General features: G+C 30.3%; 1 protein-coding gene across 6 annotated transcripts in view; it reads left to right on the top strand.

Annotated features, from left to right (window-relative positions):
* Nucleotides 1-27,871, top strand: part of LOC142318974 (facilitated trehalose transporter Tret1-like) — a 240,098-nt gene that overhangs the window by 210,586 nt on the left and 1,641 nt on the right. For all 6 annotated transcript variants that reach the window (XM_075355704.1, XM_075355707.1, XM_075355703.1 and 3 more), the window contains one exon: nt 1,030-1,404. In XM_075355704.1, coding sequence (XP_075211819.1) covers nt 1,030-1,404 — 375 coding nt within the window. The remainder of the gene's footprint in view (nt 1-1,029; nt 1,405-27,871) is intronic.

The following is a 27,871-nucleotide window of genomic DNA, read 5'->3' as shown; positions in this document are numbered from 1 at the left end:
TTGCAAGTAGTAATACTGATTCTACATGACTTTTTTGTAAATGTTTTACAAACATAACTTTTAATGACAAGCATAATATTAAATATTATATCTAAGTACCCCACCGATATAATATTAAAGAAAAGACTCCACCCCCACTACCATAGATCTGACTAACATACTACATCAAAACAACATACATAACATAAATCTCAGTATAATTCGCCATTATCATCCTATGACTGAGAATGACCAAAAATGAATTGAGCTCAATAAAATAACTCTAATCCTACATACAGAAATATTACATTGCAATTGCATTAAAAGATACACCATAAACTTCCACACCTAAAATACTTTCATAAACAAAAATAAATTCACAGCAATGCATAAAATCACTTCTCTATTCTTCTTGAATTTTGTACCATACTTTGTGTTTTGAAACAAATAGGCAGATCGATCTATGCGTTTCAAACAACACTCAAACCTAATAATACATACCAATAGAAATTTAAAAAAAATTAATAACAACAGACCATATCTACACAGATATAGGGAAACAGATTTAAAAAAAAGAAGGCAATGAATAAACTTTTACCAAGCATTACAACAGCTTGATGAAGGGAAGACCACTAATCACCAACAATCCAAAATATTCTAATTGATCAGCAACATTTTAAATTGTACATCCACTTTGATTTCCAGATAAAATCATAAATTTCCAAAAGTTCTCTCTCTCCACAATAGCTAATACACTTTCACATATATACTACTTCCCTGTCATTCGGAAATTTTATGTTTTACAGTTTTTTCAGATATTTTATTTGCTAATTGTTTAAATTACCCCATGGTATATAAACTAAATCATATTCAACACCAGAATAAAATATTTCTGTAATTATGGTAGACTCAATAAGTCTGTAATAGTAATTTTTATGGTAGTTTACTAATTTTTTTTTAAATTATTATTTTGTTTTTTTTTAGTTGTCAATACATATTATAATAAACAAACTTTATGTTAAAATGAATTGATGTTTAATTTTGTTTCAGAATATTAGCAGAAGTTTATCTATAATAATTCCTCCAATATATATTCTGGAGACGATTTGCTGGCATCCTGGAAGTTATAAATCAAGAGCAGCTGCTGTTCTTTTAGGATTAACACAGATTCCTCCTGGTGTTGCAAATGTAATGATGAGCATACAAATTATTCGATCAGATACTTATAGTGCAATATTAGTACCGTTATTAATAATGGTAATATCAGTATTAACATTATCAATGGCACCAGAATCTCCTCGATGGCTGCTACAAATTAAAGATAGAGTGAATGAAGCAATGTTATCGTTAAAATCTCTGTGGTCTGAAAAAAGTGCAAAACATGACATTAATAAAGAAGCTGCAATAATGCATAGAGAAATGCAAGTAAGTATGTAGAATTAATAGTTTTTTATTAAATATTCTTATTTTAGCACTCTTATCATATTTATAATTTAGGCTTAATTAACATATTTAAACTATTTCTTTTTTCTTTTTAGTATTCTCTATGGGTTCTGGGCAAGATTATAAACCTCTGCAATCTAACCTGATAGGTAGATTCATCAAAGGATACACATTGACTTTTCTCCCGACCCACCTCTTTTCAATATCCTTCATCCCTTCTTCCTGTTACTAAGTTCTGTGGGTGCAAGTGTAACCATGCCAGATTCTACATACTGAGAATCTCTGAACCTGAAGGGCCAGCTTTTCACTCGGTATCTAACAAGGGAACTGACTGTGTAGCCTAGGTAAAACCAACAACTGAAATGCTAAAATCAAATAAAGCCAAACCTCCTAGAATTAAAAAAATGTATTTTATATGCCATTCGTCTATTAAAAAAAATTTGAAAATTTAGTGTTAACCAATAAAATAAAATTGTTCTTTAAAATTTTTATAAAGATAAGGTCTGATTCAGATAACTGGTGTAAGTGTGAGGAAAACAAATTAAATGACGTAATTTGACCTTGATATTTTTTGTCTCCTCAGATTGATGTTTTCATGATTTAGGTTAATCTAAATGATCACTGCTGCTGTAGCAGGTTTGTTATAGCAACAGTAACGGGAAGTAATTGAACAACCTGTAATTAAAATCTTTCTTCTGAATAAAAAGGTCATGTTATTTACAAGAAATATTTAATTACAGAAAAAGAAATTATACCAAAAAAAAAATCTCATAAATAATTCTCATCTGTGTAGAATAATTTAACTAACTACTCATTATGCTGCTATAATAATTGGAATGTGAGCATTATGCAAACAGTATACGTGTACATTTATCCTTTTCATATAACCAATTTACATTTTTTAAATTAACACTCTTGTACTTGTACTTAGAAATTACCAATAATTTATAAGAAAGTCCTTAAAAAAGCTAACAAAATGGAAGCTATAACTTTTACATGTATCATACAGGGTATGATATTTATATAACAATAAATAATACTCTTTAGAAACACACACACACACACTTCTTTTTATAAATTAATTATACAATGAGTTGAAAATTCGCTGAGCAGTATACTTTAGAATTGTGTGGTGCATTCTGTACTTTCAGCATTAGGTTGGTTGCCCTGTGGGTTCATTGGGCATCGCTCAATAACAAACCAAGGCATCAGTAGTTGAGTTGTGATTGAACGTGCTTTGTATTGTTTTGTGTTGTTTAATTTATCAGAATCAATAGTTGTGATAAACGTAACAGTTCTATCGGTTTATTGATAGATGAACACATTTTTCTCGTTTAACACATCTTTCATGAAGGTGATAATTATACTGATTTAGTGAGGCACAAGTTTTCTGAAAAGTTTCCAAATACTCTTGTTCCTCATCACAGTACAGTTCGAACACTTATTAAAAAATTGTAGGTAACAGGCTTTATTGAAAACGCTGATCAAAGCAGAAGACCACCTAAACTAATTGAACAGAAGCTGATTGATATTTCAGATACAATGGCTGAAAGTCCATCAAAGTCAACGCATAAGTCAACAAAGCAGCAAGATATCGGACTTGCTACCAGACATAAAGAAGTAAGAAAAAACTAAAACTTTTCCCCAACAAAGTAATGTGTTCAAGAACTGAAACCTTCAAATCATGCTGAAAGACTAAATTATCAATGGTTTAAACATTTATTAATCAAAATTAATTCCTCAACACTACATTTTTACAGATGAAGCGTGGTTTCATCTGGGAGGGTATATCAATTCACAAATTCATGACTATGGTCGATGACTAACTTCAATGAATTACACAAAGCAAAAATTGGAGTCTGGGTCGGTGTGAGTAGAATGGACATTGTGGATCCAATCTTTTTTTTGACAATACTGTTAATTGTGATTGTTACTGTGCTGTTTTAACAAACTTTATTAATTAGTTAACAAGAGGAAAACAATTGGTTTCAACAAGATGGCATCACAGCGCACACAGCTAACAACAGGTCAATGACTTGATATATCAAATGTCTTTAGTGAATAAATCATTTCATAGGTTTATATGAAATGGCATATATATCATATATATATCGTGGCATATATGATCGTGTGACCTGACTCCCCCAGATTACTTTCAATGGGAGTAGCAAAACAAGCAGTGTATCGCAACAAACCACGCACGATTGACAAACTAAAAAATGCAATAACGGCATACGTACAAGACATTCCAATATATCACCTGGTTAAGTTGAAATGTGTACAGTGTTGTATTAATGTTGGAGGAGGTCGTTTTCAACCCCTTTTATAAGCTATTCCAGTTATTTATTGTAATATCCGTTTCTATAAAATAATAAAATAAAAATACAAATTAGCAATTAAGAAAGTTTTGTCATTACACATCCATAATTCCAGTGTACAGCCACTTTCTGAACCTCTCCATTTAGAATCAAAATGTGATTCTATATACTATACTTGTGCTAATCAGTATAACAAACATATTTATTTACATTCAATCAGATCTAAAATTAAATTCACCATTTCTAGCCTTCTGACTGTATTATTCTAAAATAATGGAAATGAAAAAGAAATTACTATAAAATGAAAAAGGTGAATAAAATAGCTCTTGTTGCACTGATAAAAATAAGAATGCAAATAGAACAAATTCATATATTTTGATGTTGCAAAATATTAATACAACAAAGAGAAATTAATGATATTTCATTATAAACTAAAAATAATATGTCTCTACAACAAAAAATAATATCTATTTTATGTCCACAAATCTTTAATATAAATAGTATCATCGTTCTAGATTGTAACAATTTAATCTTCAATAATTTAATGATTTATTTCATTATATTCACAAAATGAATTAATTCTTGCCATTAAACAATGGCAATGTAAACTAGAGTTGCTATTAAAACTAATTTTGATGAGGCTCATATTAGCATGCTTAGTCAACACTTTTAGAAAATACATATAACTTGTCGGCCACACGTCAGACCAAAATTCCCAAATTAAACTCTTACTTGCAGTTTATTAAATAATATGAACACAATAAATCACTCAACTTTTTTTTGCCTTCAGTCATTTGACTGGTTTGATGCAGTTCTCCAAGCTTCCCTATATAGTGCTAGTCGTTTCATTTCAATATACACCCTATATCCCTAACAATTTCTTTCCATATTCCAAATGTTGCCTGCGTGCACAATTCTTCCCATCTACCTGTCCCTCAAATATCAAAGCTACTACTCCAAGATGCCTTAATATGTAGCCTATAAGTCTGTCTCTTCTTTTAACTATATTTTTCCAAGTGCATCTTTCTTCATCAATTGCCGCAACACCTCATCATTTGTCACTTTATCCACCCTTCGATTTTTAACATTCTTCTATAGCACCGCATTTCAAAAGCTTCTAATCTTTTCTTCTCAGGTACTCCAATCGTCTAAGTTTCACTTCCATATAAAGCGACGCTCCAAACATATACTTTCAAAAACGTTTTCCTGATGTTTAAATTAATTTTTGATGTAAGCAAATTATATTTTTGACTGAAAGCTCGTTTCGCCTGTGCAATTGGACATTTTATATCGCTCCTGGTTCGTCCATCGTTAGTAATTCTACTTCCCAAATAACAAAATTCTTCTACCTTCATAGTCTTTTCTCGTCCTATTTTTATATGCAGTGGTCCATCTCCTTTATTTCTACTACATTTTATTACTTTCATTTTGTTCTTGTTTATTTTCATGCGATAGTTCTTACAAAGGACTTCATCCATGCCATTCATTGTTTCTTCTAAATCGTTTTTACTCCTGGCTAGTTTACTATATCATCAGCAAATCATAGCATCTTTATCTTTTCACCTTGCGCTGTTACTCTGGATCTAAATTATTCTTTAACCTCATTAACTGGTAGTTCTATGTAAAGAATAAACGTAACAGGGATGGGGAAAATCCTTGTTGGACTCCCTTTTTTATTACTGCTTCTTTCTTATGCTTTTCAATTATTATTGTTGCAGTCTGGTTCCTGTAAATATTGGTAATTGTTCTTCTACCTCTATACTTAAACCCTAAACTTTTTAAAATGCTGAACATTTTATTCTAGTCTGCATTATCAAATGTCTTTTCAAAGTCTGCAAATGTCATATATGTTGGTTTGTTTTTCTTTAATCTTCCTTCTACTATTAATCTGAGAGCTAAAATTGATTCCCTAGTCCCTATACTTTTCTTTGATCTTCTCCAAAGATTTAACAAATTTTTAAGTGTATGATTTAAACATTTTTGATTCATAACTAGTTAAGTTAATTGTTCTGTATTCTTCACATTTATCTGCTCCTGCTTTCTTTAGTATCATGATAGTTACACCTTTTTTGAAAAAGTGTTATTTTCATGATTACACTTAACTTATAGGAGCTAAACCTATCCAAAATAGAGAGGAACACTTTCAACGTAGATAATTAATTCATCACAACTGTCATACTTGTCCACAACATGTATAATTACCCCAAAACAGCATAAACATAGTATTTTACACAAATTATATTACCTAATATACCTAATATTGCCATATAATAAATGCAATAAGCATTCAACAGACAATAAATTATCTAGCACATGTTAATAGCTAGAAAAATATGTAAAATAATGGATATGTAAACAAATATATTCAATTGTTAATATGGAAAATATCTTATATAAAATCATAATGTATTAGAACAAAATCATCTACTGACAATGCTGATTACATAAACTTAAATCTAATCCAAAATTTACAACTACTCACTATTTGTGGTTGGAGATTGAAGGAATTCTTCAATGTAATTAAAACATTTCCATTTAAAAACTGTTTTAACCTCTCTCACACTAATTAGACCATTAATTATGGTGCAACATAAGATGATTTCAATTTATCGTCAACAAGTACAGATATTAATATTAGAGCAAAAATATTTGTGCATTTTATTTTTTTTTTACAAATGTAATCTACATATCATCCCAAGAAAGGTTTATTATCAGTTATTTCATCTAAGATCTTCCTTATCAATGGTTGTTCTATATTACCTATAACATTAACAGTAGTTTCTTGTTTGCTATATTTAACTTTAAAGCTTACCACTCCCCTATCATGGAGGAGTGGTAGCAAATTTACTTTTCATTTTCGAGTCAGATGTTATGTTTTTCATACGCAACAAAGTGCATCTATCATTGTATAACAACTTTTGAAGATGGTGTTTTTCTAATCATGTTAAATAAAATTGAATTTGTTTTAATTTATTACTTAATTACACTGAACCAAGATTCTTACAAAATTACCGATCACTTTCTGGAAGAAAGTAAATATGTAGTTTTTAAAACTATGTAAAACTAATAAAATAAACTCTGATACAACTCAGGAGTTCACAAATTAAATCGTAGTAAGTACTATGTAGAACTGAGAGGATATACATTCAATCATAAATAAAAAAATATATATGCAAGGAGTGTCTCTTAATTAATGAGATTCTGTTACTACTTATTAGAGAAAGCAATAAGAGCTAAATGTGTGCTCTTTGACTGAGACCTTGCATTATATTTGAACCTGAATGACAAACATCTACACTCTCGGCTGTTCAGTTGATTGTGGGTCACCATTTGTGCAGTTGTGTTTTTTGTTTGTGTCAGATGAATGCCGAGTTTAAAAGTTCATCAGCATGGAAATTTTGAAATTTTTAGTAAAACTGAACAAAATACCAACAGACTCTTTTCAAATGCTTATTAATGTTTACAAGGAAGACTACATCCCTTGTGAACATTGCATAAAAAATTCAGTGAAGGACATTAGAACCTGAAGACAATGAACAACCCAGATGATCTTCAATTCAAGAACCAAAGAAAATGTAAATGAAGGTTAGCTAAATTGTTCAAGAAAGCCACTGACTCAGTGACTGAATGATAACTGAAACTGTGAAGGTTCACAAAGAGACTGCATGAAAAATTTTGCATAAGTATCATAAAAGTAACATAAAAAAGTTTATGCTAAAATGGTCACTAGGGTTGCATACATCAGAATAAAAAGATTCCTACAAGAAATTTGTGCTGCTGACATGCTACAGCAACTTGATACCTATCCCAAACTTTTCAAAAAATCATTTTGCAATAAAACCTGAATCTTCCATTTTGATCCTGAGACAAAATGAGTCAGTGCACTAGAATACAACAGTTCTGCTGATAAAGTAGCTGCACAATAACTCCAAAAAAATTGCACGGAGATGCACAAACATGTAGTTAGAAAGTTAATAATTTATAAAATTTAACTTATTTTATTTTACTTACATTATTTTATCAGTGAAAATATTTATATCATTTTCTGTTGAATAAATGGATTTCTTTATGAGATTATATTTGATTTTATACTTTTTAATTGTTAAATCTGTTCTATATATATTAATAGTATATTTCATTTTATTATAACATTATATAAACAGATAAATAAACAGTTCATTTTTATAAAATTAATTAATGTAAATGTCTTTATATAGATAGTGCCTGAGTAGGAAAGCAGTAACATTAAAGTACTTTATGTTAATTGACTATACAGTATATATATAGTATAGTATATATACAGTATTGATTGATTATATATATGTGAATATGTAATATGTATGTGACTAGAATATAAAATTTGTAAACAATTACAATTGATTCGTAATATTTCAGTACGTAATAATAATGTTACAAGAAACACATTTATAATCTTTTAAGATACATATTTTACAAACAAACAGCTGATTTCTTATTAATTTTTGTTACATAATTTTTACTTGTTTTAGAATCATATTCAATTATGTCTATTATTTATAAATCTATATAATAATTGCAAAATACAACTTTATAAAAAACCCATTTCAAACTAGAATAAAATATCCTATTTATTAAAACCTGCACAAAATGAAAGATTTATAAAATAACTATAGTCCAACATAAATATTGCTTCCACAAAATTTACAAAATAAAGATCTTCTTTTATGTAACAAAATGTGTTTTCCATTGGTACAGTCTCATAAAAAAGTTTATGCAAAACAATGAATGTATAAACAAATTAAAAATTCTGATTTTATTGATATGTATGACAAATATTAACCTAATTTCTAGTGTTTATCATTACTCATATACAAAGTGTGAACTTAGAACCTCAAATTTTTACGTAAAAAACAAAAAAAAACCAGTTTGTTCCCATTTGATATAGTTGTCAATAAAAGCAAGCACCGATTTTGGTGATTTAGTTATAAAAATATCCCAAGTTCCGGGATCAATTCCAGTCTCCTGAAAAAACAATGGATTTCATATGATGTATTGTTAGTACTACAATAGTTCTATTAAAAAATAAAGACCCATAAGCCAGAACCTCCATCATCAAGTCTCATTATAGAGTCCATTATCCAAGTCTCTTTGTAAGAACTGTTCAGGCCTTTTGATCCTCCCAGTACTTTTTCATACATTCTGATCTCCGTGCCATTTCTAGTGTTGAAAATGTTTTTTTGTGAGTTTCTTTCTTATGAGTGTGAAGCGAGTGTTTTTGTCCTTAATTTTTTTGTTTAATTTTATCTTGTCTGTAATATCTTCTGGTGTAAGGCCAATTTTCTTCAGATCTTTTATTTATCTGATCTATCTGCATCTATCTTGGTGTTTTTCAAGTCAAGACTGTTTTAGAATTCTTGAATCTTGCATCCTTATGATGAGTCCAAATAACCCTAGTCTCCTCTTACTCATGGTATCAGTCATGGTTTAACTCTTTGTTCACGACTTTGTTGGGCATGATCTAGCATTGCCTGTCCTTCTGGTATTTTTGTTGATGTAGGTTCTTCCAGTTCTTCTTTTGATGTCTGTCAGTCTTTAACTGTAGGTTGAGGTGCAACAGTGTTTCTGCTGCATATGTGACTTTCAGTTTTATAACTGTTTAAGTGTCTTATTTTTGCGTTTAAGGACAGACATTTTTTAGTGTAGGTGTACCGTGTTAATTTTTGTGCTTTATACTATATGTATTATAATATCTGAAAAAACTTTATAAGTGCAGAATAATTGTTTTGTTACTCATATTCAATGGTATATCACCAAAGTAAAATCATATGCCTCATTTAGTTATGTAATTTACCATTAAAAAAGGTTATAAAATTGTTGAACATTATTCTTGCATAATAAGAATAGTAAAATGTTGATCTACATCTCCTGAGAAGTTAATTTAAATTTCTATTAAAAATTTAATTACAAAATTTCACAAAAATCGGTATCCATTCTAAAAATATCAAACAAATATTATTACTGGAAAATTAAAAATTAGGCTTATTATTAAATGAATTGCCTAAGTACATAACTAGTAACATATAAATGTAATGCCAATCATATTAATTAGTGATTAGTAAGATTGTGATTTTGAATCCAGAAACAAAAAAAATGTTTTTTTTCCTTGTATCATCATATCTCCATGCCCCTCTGACCAATTGTGATCAGAATTAAATGGCATCAATGCCAAATTAAAACAAAAAACAAGCAATTTTTTAAGATCTGAAAAAACCCATATTTGCTTAATTTGATCCAATTAACATATTTTTCCCCATATAATACACTGTATACCTGTACAATACAACTACAGAAAAGTAGAAATAAACGCTAGAAAAGTAAAAATAGTGTAATAATTTTCAGTTTTAAATTAATTTCCTATGCTGCTTTTGAATTCATAATAAATATACAAATACATTGAATAGTTAATTAATAATTTTATATGAAATGGCATAAAAAATGTTTAATTACTTTTATTAATGGGAAATAATTTAGTACATGTTTAATTGTGTAGTGTATTTCGTTACATAAGAAGGTGTTTGTATATTTTTAATTTCTTTTTCCAAATAGATAAGTAATATATATGATGCTCATATATACGTGTATGTTTGTGTGTTCAATGTCACATTCTAAATTACCTTACATCTCCAAAACTGCTGGACTGATTTTAACCAAACTTGGTCAGATTACTTCTATATGTGGGGCATTGATGCCATTAAATTTTCAACTTAAAAGTTCAAGGGGGTGAGGCTGTAGAGCAAGGTCTCCCTCAGTATCTCGAGATTACCCCTAATTAAGGTCTTACATTTTTGTTAAGTACATTTATTAATAATTAAAAAACAGTTTTTTGCAAAATCGCATCCCCACCCCAAAAAATGCTTTAAATAAACAAGTGGCTAAATGGGTATAGTTATCATTAGTATCCCACCTCACCACAAGGAGCACTAGTACAGCTTCTGTGGTCATCTGCTGTGTTGTAACGTCACAGGTGAATGGTAGAATTAAATAGATGAATAATTTTAAAGGGTTAAAAAGCTTTTAAAATGGCCGCTAGTACCACCATACCCACGCAAATGAAAGATGGTATGCGTGCACGCTTTAGTTAGAATCATTGAATTAAATAAACACAAAATATAATATTTAAATAAAATGATAAATATTTTTAATTATGTATTTATGTGTGTGTATGCCGTGCATCAGAAAAAAGCTACATGACAGAAAAGTTCTATAACAGTGTTATCAGTTTTTTTTTAATAAATTTAAAAGCCTGGTTTTAAAATCCACAACTAAGTATGTGAAATAAATGGTCGTCAATGTAATCACAACTCATTTTCCAGTGACTGATGAAATGAATTTCATTTGCTTTCTTCACTGACCTAAGTACATTATTGAACATCAACATGCTAAACTCATTGAGATCCAATTGACATTCTGCCATATAATGATATATTATTGGACCATGTTGAGTACATGGTTGGATAATGATCGTCATTAATCTCATAGACAGTGATTTGGGTCATTTGTACTTCAGAGCTTTTACGTGCCTTACACTGATAGGTAAGACAGAGAGTAAGATGTGACAAGTAGCATAAATACAAATTAATTTGCCCCTTTAAATGGTAAATAATGCATTATAAGCATTATTTTAACTCAGTAGGGATAATTATAATTAATATATATTCTATTTTATTTATATTTTTACAGCCAAATATTCAATCAGAATGACATTTATTGTTGAGATTAGCATGAGATCCTACGAACTAGATGGTTTAATAATTTGTAGTTGTTGCGAAGGAAAATTTTAGGTTATTATAAAAAGATTTTTTATGATTAATTTGCCATACAAACCTTTTCTCTCTCTATGAATCATGAAATCTTGCCAATGGTGCGGGGGCTTGAGTGCTCAGTGATACAGAGTAGCTGTACCAAAGCTGCAATCATATCGGAGAGGTACCTATTGAGAGCCAGATTAAGGAATGATTCCTGGAAGAGGGCAGCAGCTCTTTCAGTAGTTGTTAAGGGCATAGGTCAGGAAGACTTAAATGGCCATATCATCATCACTCAATCTTCTGAGTACTGTGGAGCGGAAAGTAGTTTTTTCCAAGAAAATGTAGTTCTCTGCATTTCCATGTAACAAAGATGGAGGCGCCTTCCTTGGTAAAATATTCCACAGGTAAACTAGTTCCCTGTTCAGATCTCTGGGTGGAGAATATTAAGGAAGAGTCACCAAAAAATTAAAAAATAACATTCTAGCGTGGAATGTTAGAAGTCTAAAAAAGGTTGGTAGGTTAGAAAACTTAAAAGAGGAAATAAATAGGTTAAATGTAGATGTAGTAGGAATTAGCGAGGTTCAGTGGGAAGAAGAAAACAAAGTTTGGTCAGGTGATTTTAAAATAATTAGCTCAGCTTCAAGTAAAGGGCAGGCAGGACTAGGTTTCGTAATGAACAAGAAGATAGGGAAGAGAGAAGAGTATTTCAAAATATATAGCGATAGAATAATTGTAATAAGGATAAAATCAAAACCTAAGCCAACGACAATTGTTAACATCTGCATGCCTGCAGGTGCCCATGATGATGATGAAGTAGTGTGTATAAGAAGAAATTGACAAAGCAGTTAAACATAAAAAAAGGGGATGAAAATTTAATAATAATTGGAGTTGGAATGCAAGCATTGGAAAAGGCAAGGAAGGAAATATCATGGGTGAATACAGGCTGGACAAAAGGAATGAAAGAGGGGACCGATTCATTGAGGTTTGTGTGAAATATAATTTAGTAGTTGCCAATACCCAGTTTAAAAATCATAATAGAAGAATATACACATGGAAAAAGCCAGATGATAGTGCAAGGTGTCAGATAGATTACATCATGATTAAACGAAGATTTAGAAATCAACTCGTCGACTGCAAAGCTTATCCTGGAGTAGACATTGATAGAGACAATAATTTGGTGATAATGAAATGTAGATTGGGGTTTAAAAACCTGAAAAAAAGGTGTCAGATGAGTCAGTGGAATTTGAAGAAGCTGAAGGAAGAGGTGATAAAGAAGACTTTTGAGGAGGACATTGCTAGAGATCTGAGTTAAAAAGGTAAGGTAGAACATATAGAAGAAGAATGGGAGAATGTTAAAAAGAAAATTCTTAAATCAAAAGAAGCGAACTTAGGTGGAAAAAAGAGAACTGGTAGCAAACCCTGGATATCAAAAGATATTGGAGCTGATGGATAAACGTAGAAAGTATAAGAATGCTTACTGATGAGTGTAAGAATCTATTGATGAAGAAGGTAAAACGAACTATCGACAATAAGAAAAGTATTCAGAAGTGGAAAGAAAAATGATCATTGGTAAAATAGACAGAGTATACAGGAAAGTTAAGGAGAATTTTGTGGTACATAAATTTGTGGTACACTGATTTATAATACGAAAGAAAAGGTCGATAGGTGGGTGGAATATATTGAAAAGTTATACAAAAGAAATGAATTAGAAACTGGTGTTATAGATGATGAAGAGGGAGATACAATACTGAGATCTGAATTTAATAGAGAATTAAAAGATTTGAATGGCAGAAAGGCTCCTGAGATAGACAGGATACCTGCAGAATTACTGTGCAGTGCAGGTGAGAAAGTGATAGATTATACAAATTGGTGTGGAACATTTACAAAAAAGGGAAAGGTCCATCACACTTCAAAAAGAGTGTTATTGTCATGATACCAAAGAAAGCAGGATCAGATAAATGTGAATAATACAGAACAATTAGCTCAACTACTGAAGCATCAAAAATCTTAACTAGAATTATGTACAGAAGAATTGAGAGAATAGTGGAAAAACTGTTAGGAGAAGACCAGTTTGGTTTCAGGAAAAGTACAGACCAAAGGGAAGCAATTTTAGCGCCCAGATTAATAGTAGAAGGAAGGTTAAAGAAAAACTGCTGATGATATAATAATTCTAGCCGAGAGTAAAAAAGATTTAGAAGAAACAATGAACGGCATGGATGATGTTCTACACAGGAACTACCACATGAAAATAAACAAGATCAAAACGAAAGTAATGAAATGTAGTAGAAATAACGTAGATGAACCACTGAATATAAAAATAGGAAGAGAAAAGACGGCAGAGGTAGAAGAATTTTGTTATTTGGGAAGTAGAATTACTAAAGATGAACAAAGAAGAAGTGATATCAAATTCTGCATAGCATAGGCAAAACGAACTTTCAGTCAAAAATATCATTTGCTTACATCAAAAATGAATTTAAACATCAGGAAACCATTTTTGAAAGTATATGTTTGGAGTCTACCTTTATATGGAAGTGAAACTTGGATGATTAGAGTATCTGAGAAGAAAAGATTATAAACTTTTTAAATGTGGTGCTAAAGTTGAATGTTAAAAATCAGATGGGAGGATAAAGTGACAAATGAAGAGGTGTTGCTCCAAACTAATGAAGAGAGAGCATTTGGAAAAATGTATTTAAAAGAAGAGACAGGCGTATAGGCCACATATTAAGGCATCCTGGAATAGTCGCTTTAAGGGACAGGTAGAAGGAAAAAATTGTGTAGACAGGCAAGATTTGGAATATGGAAAAACAAATTGCTAGGGATGTAGCATGTAGGAGGTATACTGAAATGAAACGAGTAGGACTAAATAAGGAATCTTGGAGAGTTGCACCAAACCAGTCAAGTGCAGAAGACAAAAAGTTGTTACGGCTAGCGAAATATTTCGTCCGGATTTCAGTTCCTCAGGTAAAACGAGGTTATACTGAACTTTTTAAGGCGTTATATAAGGGGTAAACTTGATGGTTTCTTATACTTTTTGACGTGAAAAATCGAATAAAACAAATCCCACAACTGTATCTTTCCTAGTTTTAATGATGTTCAACGTAAAACAAAAATTTGGTGACGAAAAACACGTGTTTTAAGTTTGAAGTACAACTTTGTTAAATGATTAATAAATGCGTAAATTTTATTATCAAACGTTGTAGAGAATTTAATTCTGAGAAAATTAATGTAGTAAAGTCTATGAATAACAAAAAAATCAACTTTTATATTTAAAAACAAATAAATGTTATTAATTTGTAAAAATTAAAAACAGCTGTTTTTAGTACAATAAATATAGATCGTTAAATATTAGGTTGGCAACACTAACTGTATGCTTCGAAATTATTTTAAATACTATTCTTTGTTGTAAAATTGTGGTTACATGTTAATAATAACATTCCATGGTTTAGTTGTTTTTGATGTAATTTTGATTTTATTTAATTATTTTGAGAATCAAGTTATGTAGTGTTTATGTCTTTGTAGTACTCTAAACTGTATCTACATTTTTCCAATTGAATCTGAATTTAAAAAAGAAAAATTCTGTTTTGAATTCTTTGTATGAAAAATGCCGTGTCCTTCACTCATGCAGAATTTGCTGATACGATTTCTGTGTATGACTTTTGCGATGAAAGTACCCCAGTTGCGGTGTAAGGATACCGACATAGATATCCTGAACGAACAGTTCCAAACTGTAAAGTATTCTGTAGAATCTTTTAATAATCTTCGTGAGAATGATGCATTTTCCAGCACTCACGTTTCATCTGAACATCAGCAGGTACATGGTGATGAAAGGGAAAATATTCATCAAGTGGTATAGCTTACTCCTACAACAAGCACGCAAAGAATTTCTACACGACTCAACATTTTATAAACTTCAGTATGGAGGACTTTACATGCTCAGGACTGCATCTCATCATGTTCAGAAAGTTCAACACATGCAGCTTTAGTGACTGTGCCAGTAGTCTACAGTTTTATCAATGGGTTAACAATAATTATCACTTAATTCCGTTCACACTATTTTTTTTTCGGGCGAAGCTACTTTTTCCTGAAATGGCATAAACAACACTCAGAATTCCCATCGGTGATCTGAAGAAACCGAAAAATTTGACCGACCTGGAAATTTGATTCAACTACAGCTAATCAAATTTTCAGGAACGATTTTCGGCGAACTTCTGGTGTGGCATGATCGCCAACCTGTAAATAGGCTCTTTCCTACTAGAACAACGTGTCACGGGAGTAATTATCTGAGATTTTTAAACAATGAATTTCCTACACTGCTTGAAATTTACTTACCACCAGATATATATGGCTTACCACCAGCCAATTAAGGCTGGTGGTCAGCCATATATATCTCTAGGTTAGCTTCACACAGCAGTGCGGGAGGAGTCTTTTCCATTAGGTAAACTACTGATGTCGGATCTTACTGAACTACTGATTTCCGGACCTTACACTCTTAAATTACTGTTTATGGGAATGGATGAAATACGAGATGTACAAGCAAAAAGTAGACACACGTGGTGAATTGATCGTTCGCATTCTAAATGCTGCTGCTTTCATTAAGGAACACGAAGATATCATTAGGTTGGCGACAGAAAATATAAGGACACGAGTTTAAAAGTGAATCGATGTCAATGGTAGAATTCTCTAACATTTATTTTAAATTAATACAGTATACTACAAACCACAGGGGTATTTTTTTTAAGAAAACTAAAAGTATCTTAATTTTTCAAAAGTCTAAATTTGTTGTACTAAAAACAGGAATTTTTAGTTCTTACAAATTCGTAACATTTTTCTGTTAAGTTTTGTTCTTTTTTTTTTGTTAAATAATAAGAGTTTATTATTTTTTTTTACTCATACTTTATTACATCAATTTAATCAGAATTAAATTCTCTACTAGGTTTGATAATAAAATTTATGCATTTATTAATCATTTAACAACGCTATTGTACTTCAAACTTAAAGAAAACGTGTTTTTCGTCACCAAAGTTTTCTATTTTTATGAATATCATTAAAACTAGAGGAGATGTAGTTATCGGATTTTCAGTCACCTCGTTTCATTTGGGGAATTGAAATCCGTGCGAAATATTTCGCTAGCTGTAACACGATAACAAAGCATTTTCGGACATACGAGGACTTTAAATAAAGTAATGAAACTAGTTAATTTTGTCAGCCGAATTGCCAACAAAGTAAAGTTACTAGTAAACAAGGTTACATGAACAGCTATTTATATTAGGTATTAATATTTTTAGTCTATCGTTGCCACGTGAGACGTAAACAAAGTTTTCGTGAAACGAGTTTTTGTTGTGCGTTACGAAAACAAGTGATACTAATTTTGAGCAATGTTGTGCAATCAAGTTTTGTATTAAACTCCATGAGAATGCCACTGAAACTTTTTCAAAATTGAAAGGGCCGTATGGAGATGACGCTCTGTCACGAGCCAAGTTTTAGATGGTTTAAAGCATTTTCAGATGGCCAGGTATCAGTTGCGGACAATCTACGTTCTGGGGAAGACCATTAACTTCAAAAAGCGCCGGCAGTGTTGAGCGAATCGGAGACTTCATACGGTACGACCGGCGGATTAACTGTCAGAATGATTGCAGAACAATTGAATTTGAACCATTCCATGGTTCATCAAATTTTTACAAACGAATTTGACATGAAAAAAGTTTGTGCAAAACTGATCCCAAAATACCTCACTGTTGAACAGAAAATCAACAAGGTGAAAATGTGCCGCAATCTTCTAGGGCGAATTGAAACTGATCCTGATTTTCTAAAACATGTTATTACTGGTGATGAATCTTGGTATTTGAGTACGTCCAGAAACAAAACACCAGAGCAAGGAGTGGCACACTTCAAACTCATCACATCCCAAAAAAGCAAAAATTAGCTAATCAAAAATCACACCCATGCTAATTTTTTTTCTTCAATAGTAATGGCATTATCCATAAGGAAGTTTTGCCTACAGGACATACTGTAAATCAATATGTTTACCGAGAAATTCTTGAAAGATTGCGGAAAAGAGTTGTCCGCATGAGACCAGCTATCAAAGACAACTGTATGCTGCGTCATGACAACACAGCTTGTCACACTGCACTCTCAATTAATGATTTTTTGGCAAAGAAAAACAATCCTGTAGTTCCTTAACTACCTTATTCACCTGACTTGAATCCCTGCAACTTTTTCCTGTACCAGACTTTAAAAAAAACACTGCAAAGAACACCATTTTGGAACAGTAGAAAACATAAAAATTGTAACTGACCGTCTGAAGGATATTCCAGTTTCTGAGTTCCAGTACTGCTATGAAGAGTGGAAAACCGTTTGAAGCGTTGTGTTCCCAAGGGAACTACTTCAAAAGTGATAAGAGTCCATGTATAATTGGAAATAAAATTGTAAAGAGTTTTTCTGAACCAGTCTCATTATTTTATTTACAGAGCTCATATGTTTGTATGAACTTTTTCTCTTATTTCAAGCTCTAAAATCAGTTCCCAAATTGCACCCCTTTCCTTCTGAATACAAACAAAGATGCATCCTTCACCCTACATACAAAGATGCAACAGTTAACTAAAATGAAGGTTTTTAGCACGATCGTTAAATATAATCATTTTTCATGGTTTCATTGATTAGCAAAGCCTTGTTAATTCTTTTATTTCATTTTTTTAAAAAATGCAATTCCTAGTTATTAGTTTTTAGTTATTTCTATTTCTTTCATTATCTTCGATCTTTGTTTTCTTGGTTTTCGAGCCTATTAAATAGAACTTTTATAGAAATATAATAAGGAGAGATGAATTTAAATGGGTAGGGCAGCATTTCTCAACCTGGGAAACAGAAGGGAGGTTGCAAAGTTACCGTACAACTTTACACATAAACAATAATGAAATCATTTTGAGAAAAAAAAATCATTTATTATAAAATTTTACTTACATTTATAATTTCACATGTAAAGAAAATAAATTAATAAGATGGTTGCATTTGTTTTTCATTTAAAAGTTTCGACATACTTGAATATATTTTAAAAACACACAAAAGCAAATTGTTTTCAAGTGATAAAAGACGATTCCAAAATATAGTTTTTAGTGCAACCATAGACAAAAAACCCTTTTCACAGAGGTAATACTTTGCAAAAGTGTTTAATTTTCAATGCTTCCATGACTAAATTACCATATTCACTTTGACGAGCAAGTCTAAATGTATCAAAATCTTCACAAGTGAATTGTAGTTGTAATGTTTTATCGGCAGGCATTTCAATAAGATGGTCATGAATCTCAACCGGTAACTTAGCAGCTGTAACATTTTTACTGAATGAATTCAGTACCCATCTCTTTGAAAAATCATTTTTACCTTCCAGAAATACTCTGATAACTGAATTTTTAGCTCACGCAAATGCATCTTGCTATCCAAACTGTTGTTAATAATAGTGACTTCATCCAAATTTTTCTCAATGTAATCTTAAGTGAGTGGAAACATAACAAAATGTTGGCTTTGAAGGTGAATAATCCAGTTAAGAAGCTTCTTAATGAAAGCATTAACTTTGTCTGTCATTAATAAAATGTTTTTATCATGTTCTTTTGAATGTACATTCAAGTCATTTAAATGCGAAAATACATCAGCTAAGTAAGCCAACAGCAACATATATTCATTATTCTATAAAAGCATTGAGAATGGCTTTGATTATCCTGGAAAAATAATATTAATTCATCTCGCAATTCCAATAACTGGGTTATAATATTTTCCCCTGCGATAACCATCTGATTTTTTCTTTTCACCCATTTCATCGCTCAGTTTAGCAAACAGCCTATTCTGTATTGGTCAAATTTTAATAAATTAACCATTTTTAAAGCTGTACAAAGAATTTGTTTAGTTTTTTAACATATTTTTATGTGGCAAGAGCATGTCTGTGAAGGAAGCAGTGCACCAATTCCACCCTTGGTATGAGATGATCTTTTAATTTTTTCAGAAGTTCACTGTTCTTTCTAGTTATCACCATTATTACATACTGCAATACATTTTACCCAGTCTACATTATGGTTTTTAGTAGTGTCATATAGCAAAACGACATTGTCCTGTTGCACGACCAGGTATTGATTTGCAAAACAACATATTCTCTTTGATGATTTGCCCTTATCGCATATCTCACGAAACATAAGAACTGAGAAATGTCTGCCACATCTGTTGAGTTATCAAACTGAATACTAAAAAATTCACTTAAACTCACTTGCTGAATTACCTGATTGTGAACATTAGCAGCCATGTGATCGATTCACCTTGATCATTGATGTATCATTAAAAGTGGAATTTTTTTTAGTTTTTTGCTTCTTCCATGCCTATTAAACCACAGACCATATCAACTGCAGCAGTCAGTATGAGGTTTTCTGCAATTAGTTGGGGTTTGGACATCTTAACTACTCCTAAATGCTACAAGATAAGATGCTTCAAGTGTACTTTTATAAATGTAAAAGTACATTTGTACATTTATAAATGTAGAAAGCCTGTTGATTTCTTAAAGTATGTAATTTTCTTTCAAAAAATTCCAATGGTTTGCTTTTATGATCTGGATGTTTAATTTCCAATGGTCAAATTAATTTTGATGGCTTCATGCTTTCAACAGAGAATACTTGAAAGCAAACAATACACTGTGACTTTCCTTCCAATGAGGTAAAACCATAATTTAAATAACTGTCATTTTACAGTCTTGTCTTTTTACCATTGATTTACTTCATTTATGTAGATGGCTCACTTCATTTTTTCATAGATTTATCTATTTTCCATAAGAATCTACTGCAGAAAAAACAGTTGAACTGTTTGACCACACACTAAAAAATTGAACCTTAATTATTATTATTATTTTCAATAAAACTACACTTCTAAAAACTTAAATAAAGGTACTAGACACACGCTTCAAACTAAATTGATGTTCTGCAATCCCTTACACCTCTTTTATACTGTTGAGAGATTTCTGCTCAAACGTATCATGTGCATGTTTGCATGTTCGAACATGAAGCTCTCACAGTGAATATTATGCAAGCAGATCAAATTACAAGAAAGATATATACATCAAGTTGGAAACTATAAATTGCTCTTATTTATACACTTAATACCTGCATGTTCTTACCAAACTCTATCTCACCAAAAAAAAAGTAATGTTGTGTACCCAAATCTTCAATCATCTATGAGAGCAATAGCTCATGGAGACGATCTACCTATTCCAACATTCCCAGCTTCCTGGCAGGAGATTTCAGATACTGAAGAGGATTGTTCTGAAAATATTGCAGCCTCACAAGCTTCAAGAGACAATGATTTCATACCAGAGAAATGAAATAGTGAATCACATCTCATTTCACAAGTGAGCTTAACAATTTGGTTCGTGAATTAAATTTATCAAAACACCAAGCAGAATTTCTAGGTTCACTCTTAAAGGAGCAAAATTTATTGACTAAGGGTAACAAAATATCATATTTTAGAGATAAAAATAAAGACTTGATGAAATATTTCACTGAAAGATCTGCTATGTTCCTGTTGTGATGTAGAAGGTTTGATGTTTGATCTGGGTATTACTTATGATAATGATGATTGGCAGTTATTCATTTCTTTGTCAAACTAAGCTTAGAAGCAGTGTACTGCATAATTCAAACAAAAATCCTTCTACTCCAGTAGGGAATGCTGTTGGAATGAAAGAGACATATAAAAAATGTCACTGACACTCAAAGAAGCAATTACAACACTTATTTATAGTATATCTGTGGCGACCTCAAAGTTATTGTCTTCTTGGTCTCCAAGGTTGCTTTACAAATTACAGCTGTTTCTTATGTTTCTGGGACAGACGTGCAACAAGTGAAAATTATGTGGTTAAAGAATGGCCAAAAAGAGACTACTTTCACTTTCACTGCAGGACAAAGTAATATTAAGTATGTTCCTTTAGTCAACACTCAGCCACTCAGCATGTTATTTTACCATGTTTACATATAAAAATGGGGTTGATGAAGAATTTTCTTAAGGCACTGAATAAAGAAGAAGGATTTACATATTTAATACAAGTGTTTCCTGAATTACAAAAAGCCAAATTCAAAGAAGGAATATTCATTGGACCTCAAATTAGAATATTTTGACATAAAGTTGAATAATGTAGAACTAGTGGCATGGAAGTTACTTAAGGATGCAGTTCATGGTTTTCTTGGAAATATAAAAGTAGTATAAAATCTTTTGTTAAACTATAAAAATTTAAGCCACCAGATGTCATTAAAAATTTGTTTTTTGCATTCCCATCTTGACTTTATCGCATTAAATTTGAATGCTATGAGTGATGAACAGAGTGCTTCCAGCATTACCAAGGTAGATGGGACAAATTGATGATGAGTGACTACTGTTAGTTTTTACAAAGAAAGGACCCTACCATACAAAACAAGGAAGAAGTAATTTTATTAGTTTACCTATTCGTCATAAGAATTTTTAGGTACATCTTATCTGTTATATTCTACTAGGTTTTTTATTTAATAAGTAAAATAAAATATGAATATTGAAAATATATGTATAACATTATAAAATTTATTATACCTATAAACTTGATCACTTTCAAAATTACATATTATTTAGTAATTTCTGAAGGGTGTAAAATAAAAATTTGATTTCATTTTCGAATTCACAGTTCAAAAAAACAAATTCACTTGCTAATGTTTCTGTTCTGAAAAATGTTTTCCAGTTAGTAAACCAGTATTATTTTTTCTAGATAAAAAACTTTTTAGATCCAAGTTCAAATTATCTTTTTTTTCTGTTTAGCCTTTGAGAATTACCAATCAGGTATTACTTCACATTATGATATGTATGAGTGTAAATGAAATATAGTCTTGTACAGTCTCAGTTCGGCCATTCCTGAGATGAGTAGTTAATTGAAATCCAACCACCAAAAACCATCGGCATCCATGATCTCTAGTATTCAAATCCGTATAAAAATAACTGCCTTTACTAGGACTTCAATGCTGGAAGTCTTGACTTCCAAATCAGCTGATTTGGGAAGATGCATTCACCACTAGACCAATCCGGTGGGTTAAGTTCATATTATGTAGTTGAAGCTGTACAAAATTTTACCTATTCCTAAATAAATAAAAAAAATAATCAGCATAAAGCTGATTGATGATAAATTAATATTTTAGAAAACTACATTTCCTTAAAAACATGTATGTCATTTACTGTTCTTACTAGACAGTTAGTAATTAAAACAATGTCACACTGAAAACGCCCTGTAATATGTTATGCAGTATTATTTTTAATTAGTTTCCTAAAGCATTATTAAATAACTAAATTTTTATGATAAACTTATTATTCATTTCCAATAATCAAATAAACAGAATATACAAAGTTTCTTTTTTCAAATACTAAGTGTAACCTTCTCTTATAGGCCTTGGCCACCTGTTAAGAAATCTCATTCCAGAAACAGGTTAGCATACCTGCATTTACTCCTTTAAGGAGCATCTTTGATGCAGTAATCTCATCATCCTATAATCAATTCAAAAGTTGCAGGAAGTAGAAATGTATACACTTTTGTTTTTTCCACAACCACATCAAGAAAAATTTGACAGCATTAGGTTAGGAGATTGATTACAATGGCAAAACCATTATTTCACAACCGATTCAAACAGAAACTATGAAAGACAAGTATGTAGTCATCTTGTAATACTGCAACAGTGTACCTTGTAGGAATATGAAATTTCCTAAATATTTTACTATTGCTGTAGTTTTCACCATACCTCTAGATAAATAATCCCAATTAGTGACCACCTCACAGAAGATTAATTCATATGCTTTCTTAGAGCTTAATGTCAAGTGATTCTATTGTCTGTTCCATTTATTCCACCATCATTATTGTCCCCCTTATTCTCACACTGTGTACTAAATCAAATTTTAAACAACAAGTTTGCCATCATTTTCCATTTTGTTAATCCTGCTCACACAAAACTCACAGTGCTTTCACCAGTCACCATTTCTTATTGCCTAAAGCAGTTGTAACTCATGCATTTTGCATTGCACATAAATACATGCTTACATATTATCAACATAAAGATCATATATGTATTATGAAAAATTGTAGAATGATGTAGCAGTATAGATTAACAAATAAATGATAAGATTGTGTTTTAAAAAATATCTGAAGAATTTTTGGGATTATGTAGTGATACTTTTAGGAAAGTATTTTGAAATATTCTATATTTAATCGAAATACAGGGCAAGCTCACCGGGCTGGTCTAGTGGTTAACTCGTCATCGCAAATCAGCTGATTTCAAAATTGAGAGTTCTAAGGTTAAAATCATAGTAAAGGCAGTTACTTTTATACAAATTTGAGTACTAGATAGTGAATACCGTTGTTCTTTAGTGATTGGGTTTCAACTAACCACACATCTCAGGAATGATCGATCTGAGACTGTACAATACTACCCTTCATTTGCATTCATACATATCATCCTCTGAAAAAATACCTTACAGTGGTCCCAGAGGTTAAACAGAAAAAGAGGAAATACAAGGTTTCTGATCATTTTTTGACATCTTACTGTATACCTCGGTCAGAAGATTTTTAAGTAGAACTATATTTTGGACTATGATTTTAAGTCTTCATAAGACTTAATCTTTAGAAAGGATTGTTCAGAAATTGGACCCCAATGAACAAAGTCTACCAAGAGCATGGGTGTTAAAATCCCATTAATAGTAGCAATATTTTTAAATAGATCAGTTTCACAAAACTTATTACTCTTATAAATATTAATTAATGTCCTACTTTCAAAAGTTGTAGAATTGTTCATCCAGAAGATCTTTTCAGTTTAATTATATCTGGAGTTAATAACAGAGAATCTGGTCATTTTAATTTACTGAAAAAGGACCTGCATAATTATCTCTATAAAATCTGAAAGTATAACTTTTAGTGTAAATATAAGCGAGTTGTAATTATTTTTTTAAATCTAGTTTTTATTTGTTGATGTATAATTACTCACCAATAAAGGTAATAAGATTTATTAAAATTTGTGAAATATTGCATATTTTTTACGAAATAATAAACACCATCGTTCAAACAACATTTATTATAATGTAGTAAATTACCTCAAACCTGTTTGCAGATGACTGATATGTTATCCTGAAATGCTAGAAAGGTTTGTCTGACCAATAGTTCCTGAAGCAGGCAATATAGAACACCAAATCCAAAAATAAATAATGAGTTAAATAAAACATTTGTCAGATAACATAGCCCTGTGACTCTTTTTCAAATAATTTATGTCAGATTAATTCTAAAATCATATCCCTAATTATATTTGTTACTATAAATATTTAGGAGATATAATAAGTATTAGTTATGTTTCACAAATATAGCCTTTCCTTACATTTAGAAAAAATAATAAAATTTGGAAAAGATTTTAATATTCTGGCAGAACTTCAAAAAATAAAACTTGAACTTTTGCAGATATGCAAATATTTAACATCGAATAACTGGTAAAAACAGATATGTTTAAAAATAATTTTTTGTGTATTAAAATAAAATTATTCTTAAAATTTAAAATTAGATGGCCATTTCAATTGTAAACAATCATCAGAATATAGTGAGGAAGTAGTACATAAAAATGAAATAGATAAATAAATTAAACATGCATTATTAATTAACAGATGAAAAGTACGATACAAGGCTTACAAGAATAGTCATTATGCTTCGTTGCCATTTACAAAAATTCACTGAACCATTTAAAAAAAGAAATCTTCCCACCAATTTATGTAAAGTACAATTAAAATATTTTCTTTTACATTAATAATATTATTTCGTTAAAAAAAACTTTTAATAATACCAATTAAAAAATATTAAAAAACCTGTATTTTTTGCATCCCATTCAACATAGTTATGCGTTCAAGTAACTTTCATTAATGCTTTTTGAGTAGTGAATTATTTGTTGGTTATTTTTTTATTTTTAGTATCTTCCTGTAGTTTACCTTATCATAATTGTATGTGTTTAATTTTAAATAATTAATAAGGACTTAATCGCATTGATTTTTTTATAATAATTAATTATGAATTCTGTGATGCTGTTCTCATCAAGATTTTAACAAAGTTTCCTTAATTCATCCAGGTAAATGCTGACACAGTTTCTTTTCTTATCAGTGAAATATCTACCCATTCCTGACATGATATATTTAACATATTATGTAGCAATCAGAAAAGAAAATTCGTTTATTTATATGAAACAGTTTTATAAAACTAGTATTTCTAACAGGGTTAATAGAATAAAATTAAAAAATGTATTAACAACTGCTGTCATTTTAGTCAATCTAAATAAATCTGAAATTAGCTTAACAACTAAACCACTGAAACCTCAGACTCAGATTGCTCACCCTAATTTAAAGTATGAGCCTCCCTTATACAAAATTAGTAAAGTAAAATATATCAACAAGAAAGTCAAAGATAGCGTAAATCTTAAGCCAACCGTACAGATATTTCCTCCCATGAACAATCTTTAAGGGATGGAATAACCATTTAATGTTCTTACAATAGAAATCTTCCACAAAATCATGTAAAATTCTAAAATTCTGGTTGATATCAGTTCATTGGCAGTATTCAATAATAAAGTCTGTTATTATTGATAAAGTAAATTTCCAACTATCCGATTCCTGTTATTATAGTGAACCTCTCCTAAATAACCAAAAATATATTGTAAACCACGCTTATTTAAATTACTAGTTTTGTTTTTATTTAGTTTTAGATTTTAAGTGAAATCTTCTATAAAGAGCTTTTAAATTTTTCTTGTTTTCCAGTTTATTTCAATAAGTATTTCACTGAAGAAGCTCTTTCTTTGTACTTAATACATAAAATAATTTAAATACCAATGGTAATAAATCCTGTTTAGGAAAACTCATTTCAAGCAATGAACATGTAAAATTAAATATTTTAAATTAATAATACGCTGTTGTAGCATTAATTTATTCTTAATGAAGATATGTTTCTCGTAGTGTTGACCACATTCCACTGTGTACACAGATTGTGGTTTAAAATAACTGCTGAAACAAAGTTAAATGTAATAGAATGTGCAAAACAAATATATAAATTATTGAATTTAAGTATAATATTTCAATTATAAATAATCTAAAATAGTAAAAATTATTATTATTTCTATAATTGCATCAAAATGGTTGTGTCATACAATCAAACTGAATGATGGTTTTCAATACATTGGTGAAAATAATGAAATGTCGAAATGAATTAAATTTCAATTTAATTCTTTGTAATAGATTTAAAAAACTGTAATCTATATAATATTTGTGCATAATACACTCTACTACATACAATATTGTTATTATCATTTTCATTAATTCTAAACTGGTTATGTAATGCAAATGTTGCAAATGTTAGTAGTGATGGTAATGTTGATACTTACTGTGATTCAGCTAATTTTAAGAAGAGATTTATTAGAAATTTTCTATGTATAAGAAACCAGAACTGATAAATCACTTCATTAATCCATAATTTTATTACTACACATACATCATTCTGTATTTTGACTTCTCAAGTTTTTAAGATAAATGATTTTAAAAATAGTATTATGAATTTTATTCTTCCTTATCTCAAACTGGATGTTAACAAAATATATATATATATATTTCTGTAATCTTTGTTGAACAGCATGACAAAATAAGACAATACATTTAAATGTTTTTAATACAAAACACCTCACTGTCAAAATAATGGAATTTGTCTTTCCTTAGGAAGAAAGTGTTTTTTTTTGGAGGTAATTGACAATAACTTCCAAAATTCCCTCCTTATTGTCAGTAACCACTCCAGAAGAAAACATTGGTAATTAGCTCCAAAAGGTTCTTTCAAAGAAAAGGTTTTAATATTTTTAAAATAAGTTGTACTTTCCTAGCTATTTAGTTACATTTAGTAACAATTCTGTACAACTATACAACATTCTATTGAAAATGAAATTACGCCAATCGGCTCATATTTTAATTTTGAGGTTTTGTCAGAATCTGATGGTTCATGACCACCAGCACCAAAAGAAAACATAATTTTAGCATAAAAAAATTTTAGGAGTATGTACTTAAGCAAGTATCTATGTATGTTATCCTATTTTTTATTTTTATATTTCCAGACTGGATGGATTAATTTTGGTGAAATTGCACATTGATTCTCTGAATTGGGCATTAATGCAATGAAATTTTGGTCACAATCAGTCAGGAGGGCAGGGAAATATGAGCCTTATAGGTCCCTGTTCTGAGCTATGGGATTAAATAAAGAGTAAATAAATAATTATTTAAATAAGTAATAAATTAATAGTAAATAAATAAACAAAG

Source organism: Lycorma delicatula, chromosome 2, assembly GCF_047948215.1.
Source record: "Lycorma delicatula isolate Av1 chromosome 2, ASM4794821v1, whole genome shotgun sequence".
NCBI classification, from domain to species: Eukaryota; Metazoa; Arthropoda; class Insecta; order Hemiptera; family Fulgoridae; genus Lycorma; species Lycorma delicatula.
This window is presented reverse-complemented; position numbering and strand designations above follow the sequence as displayed.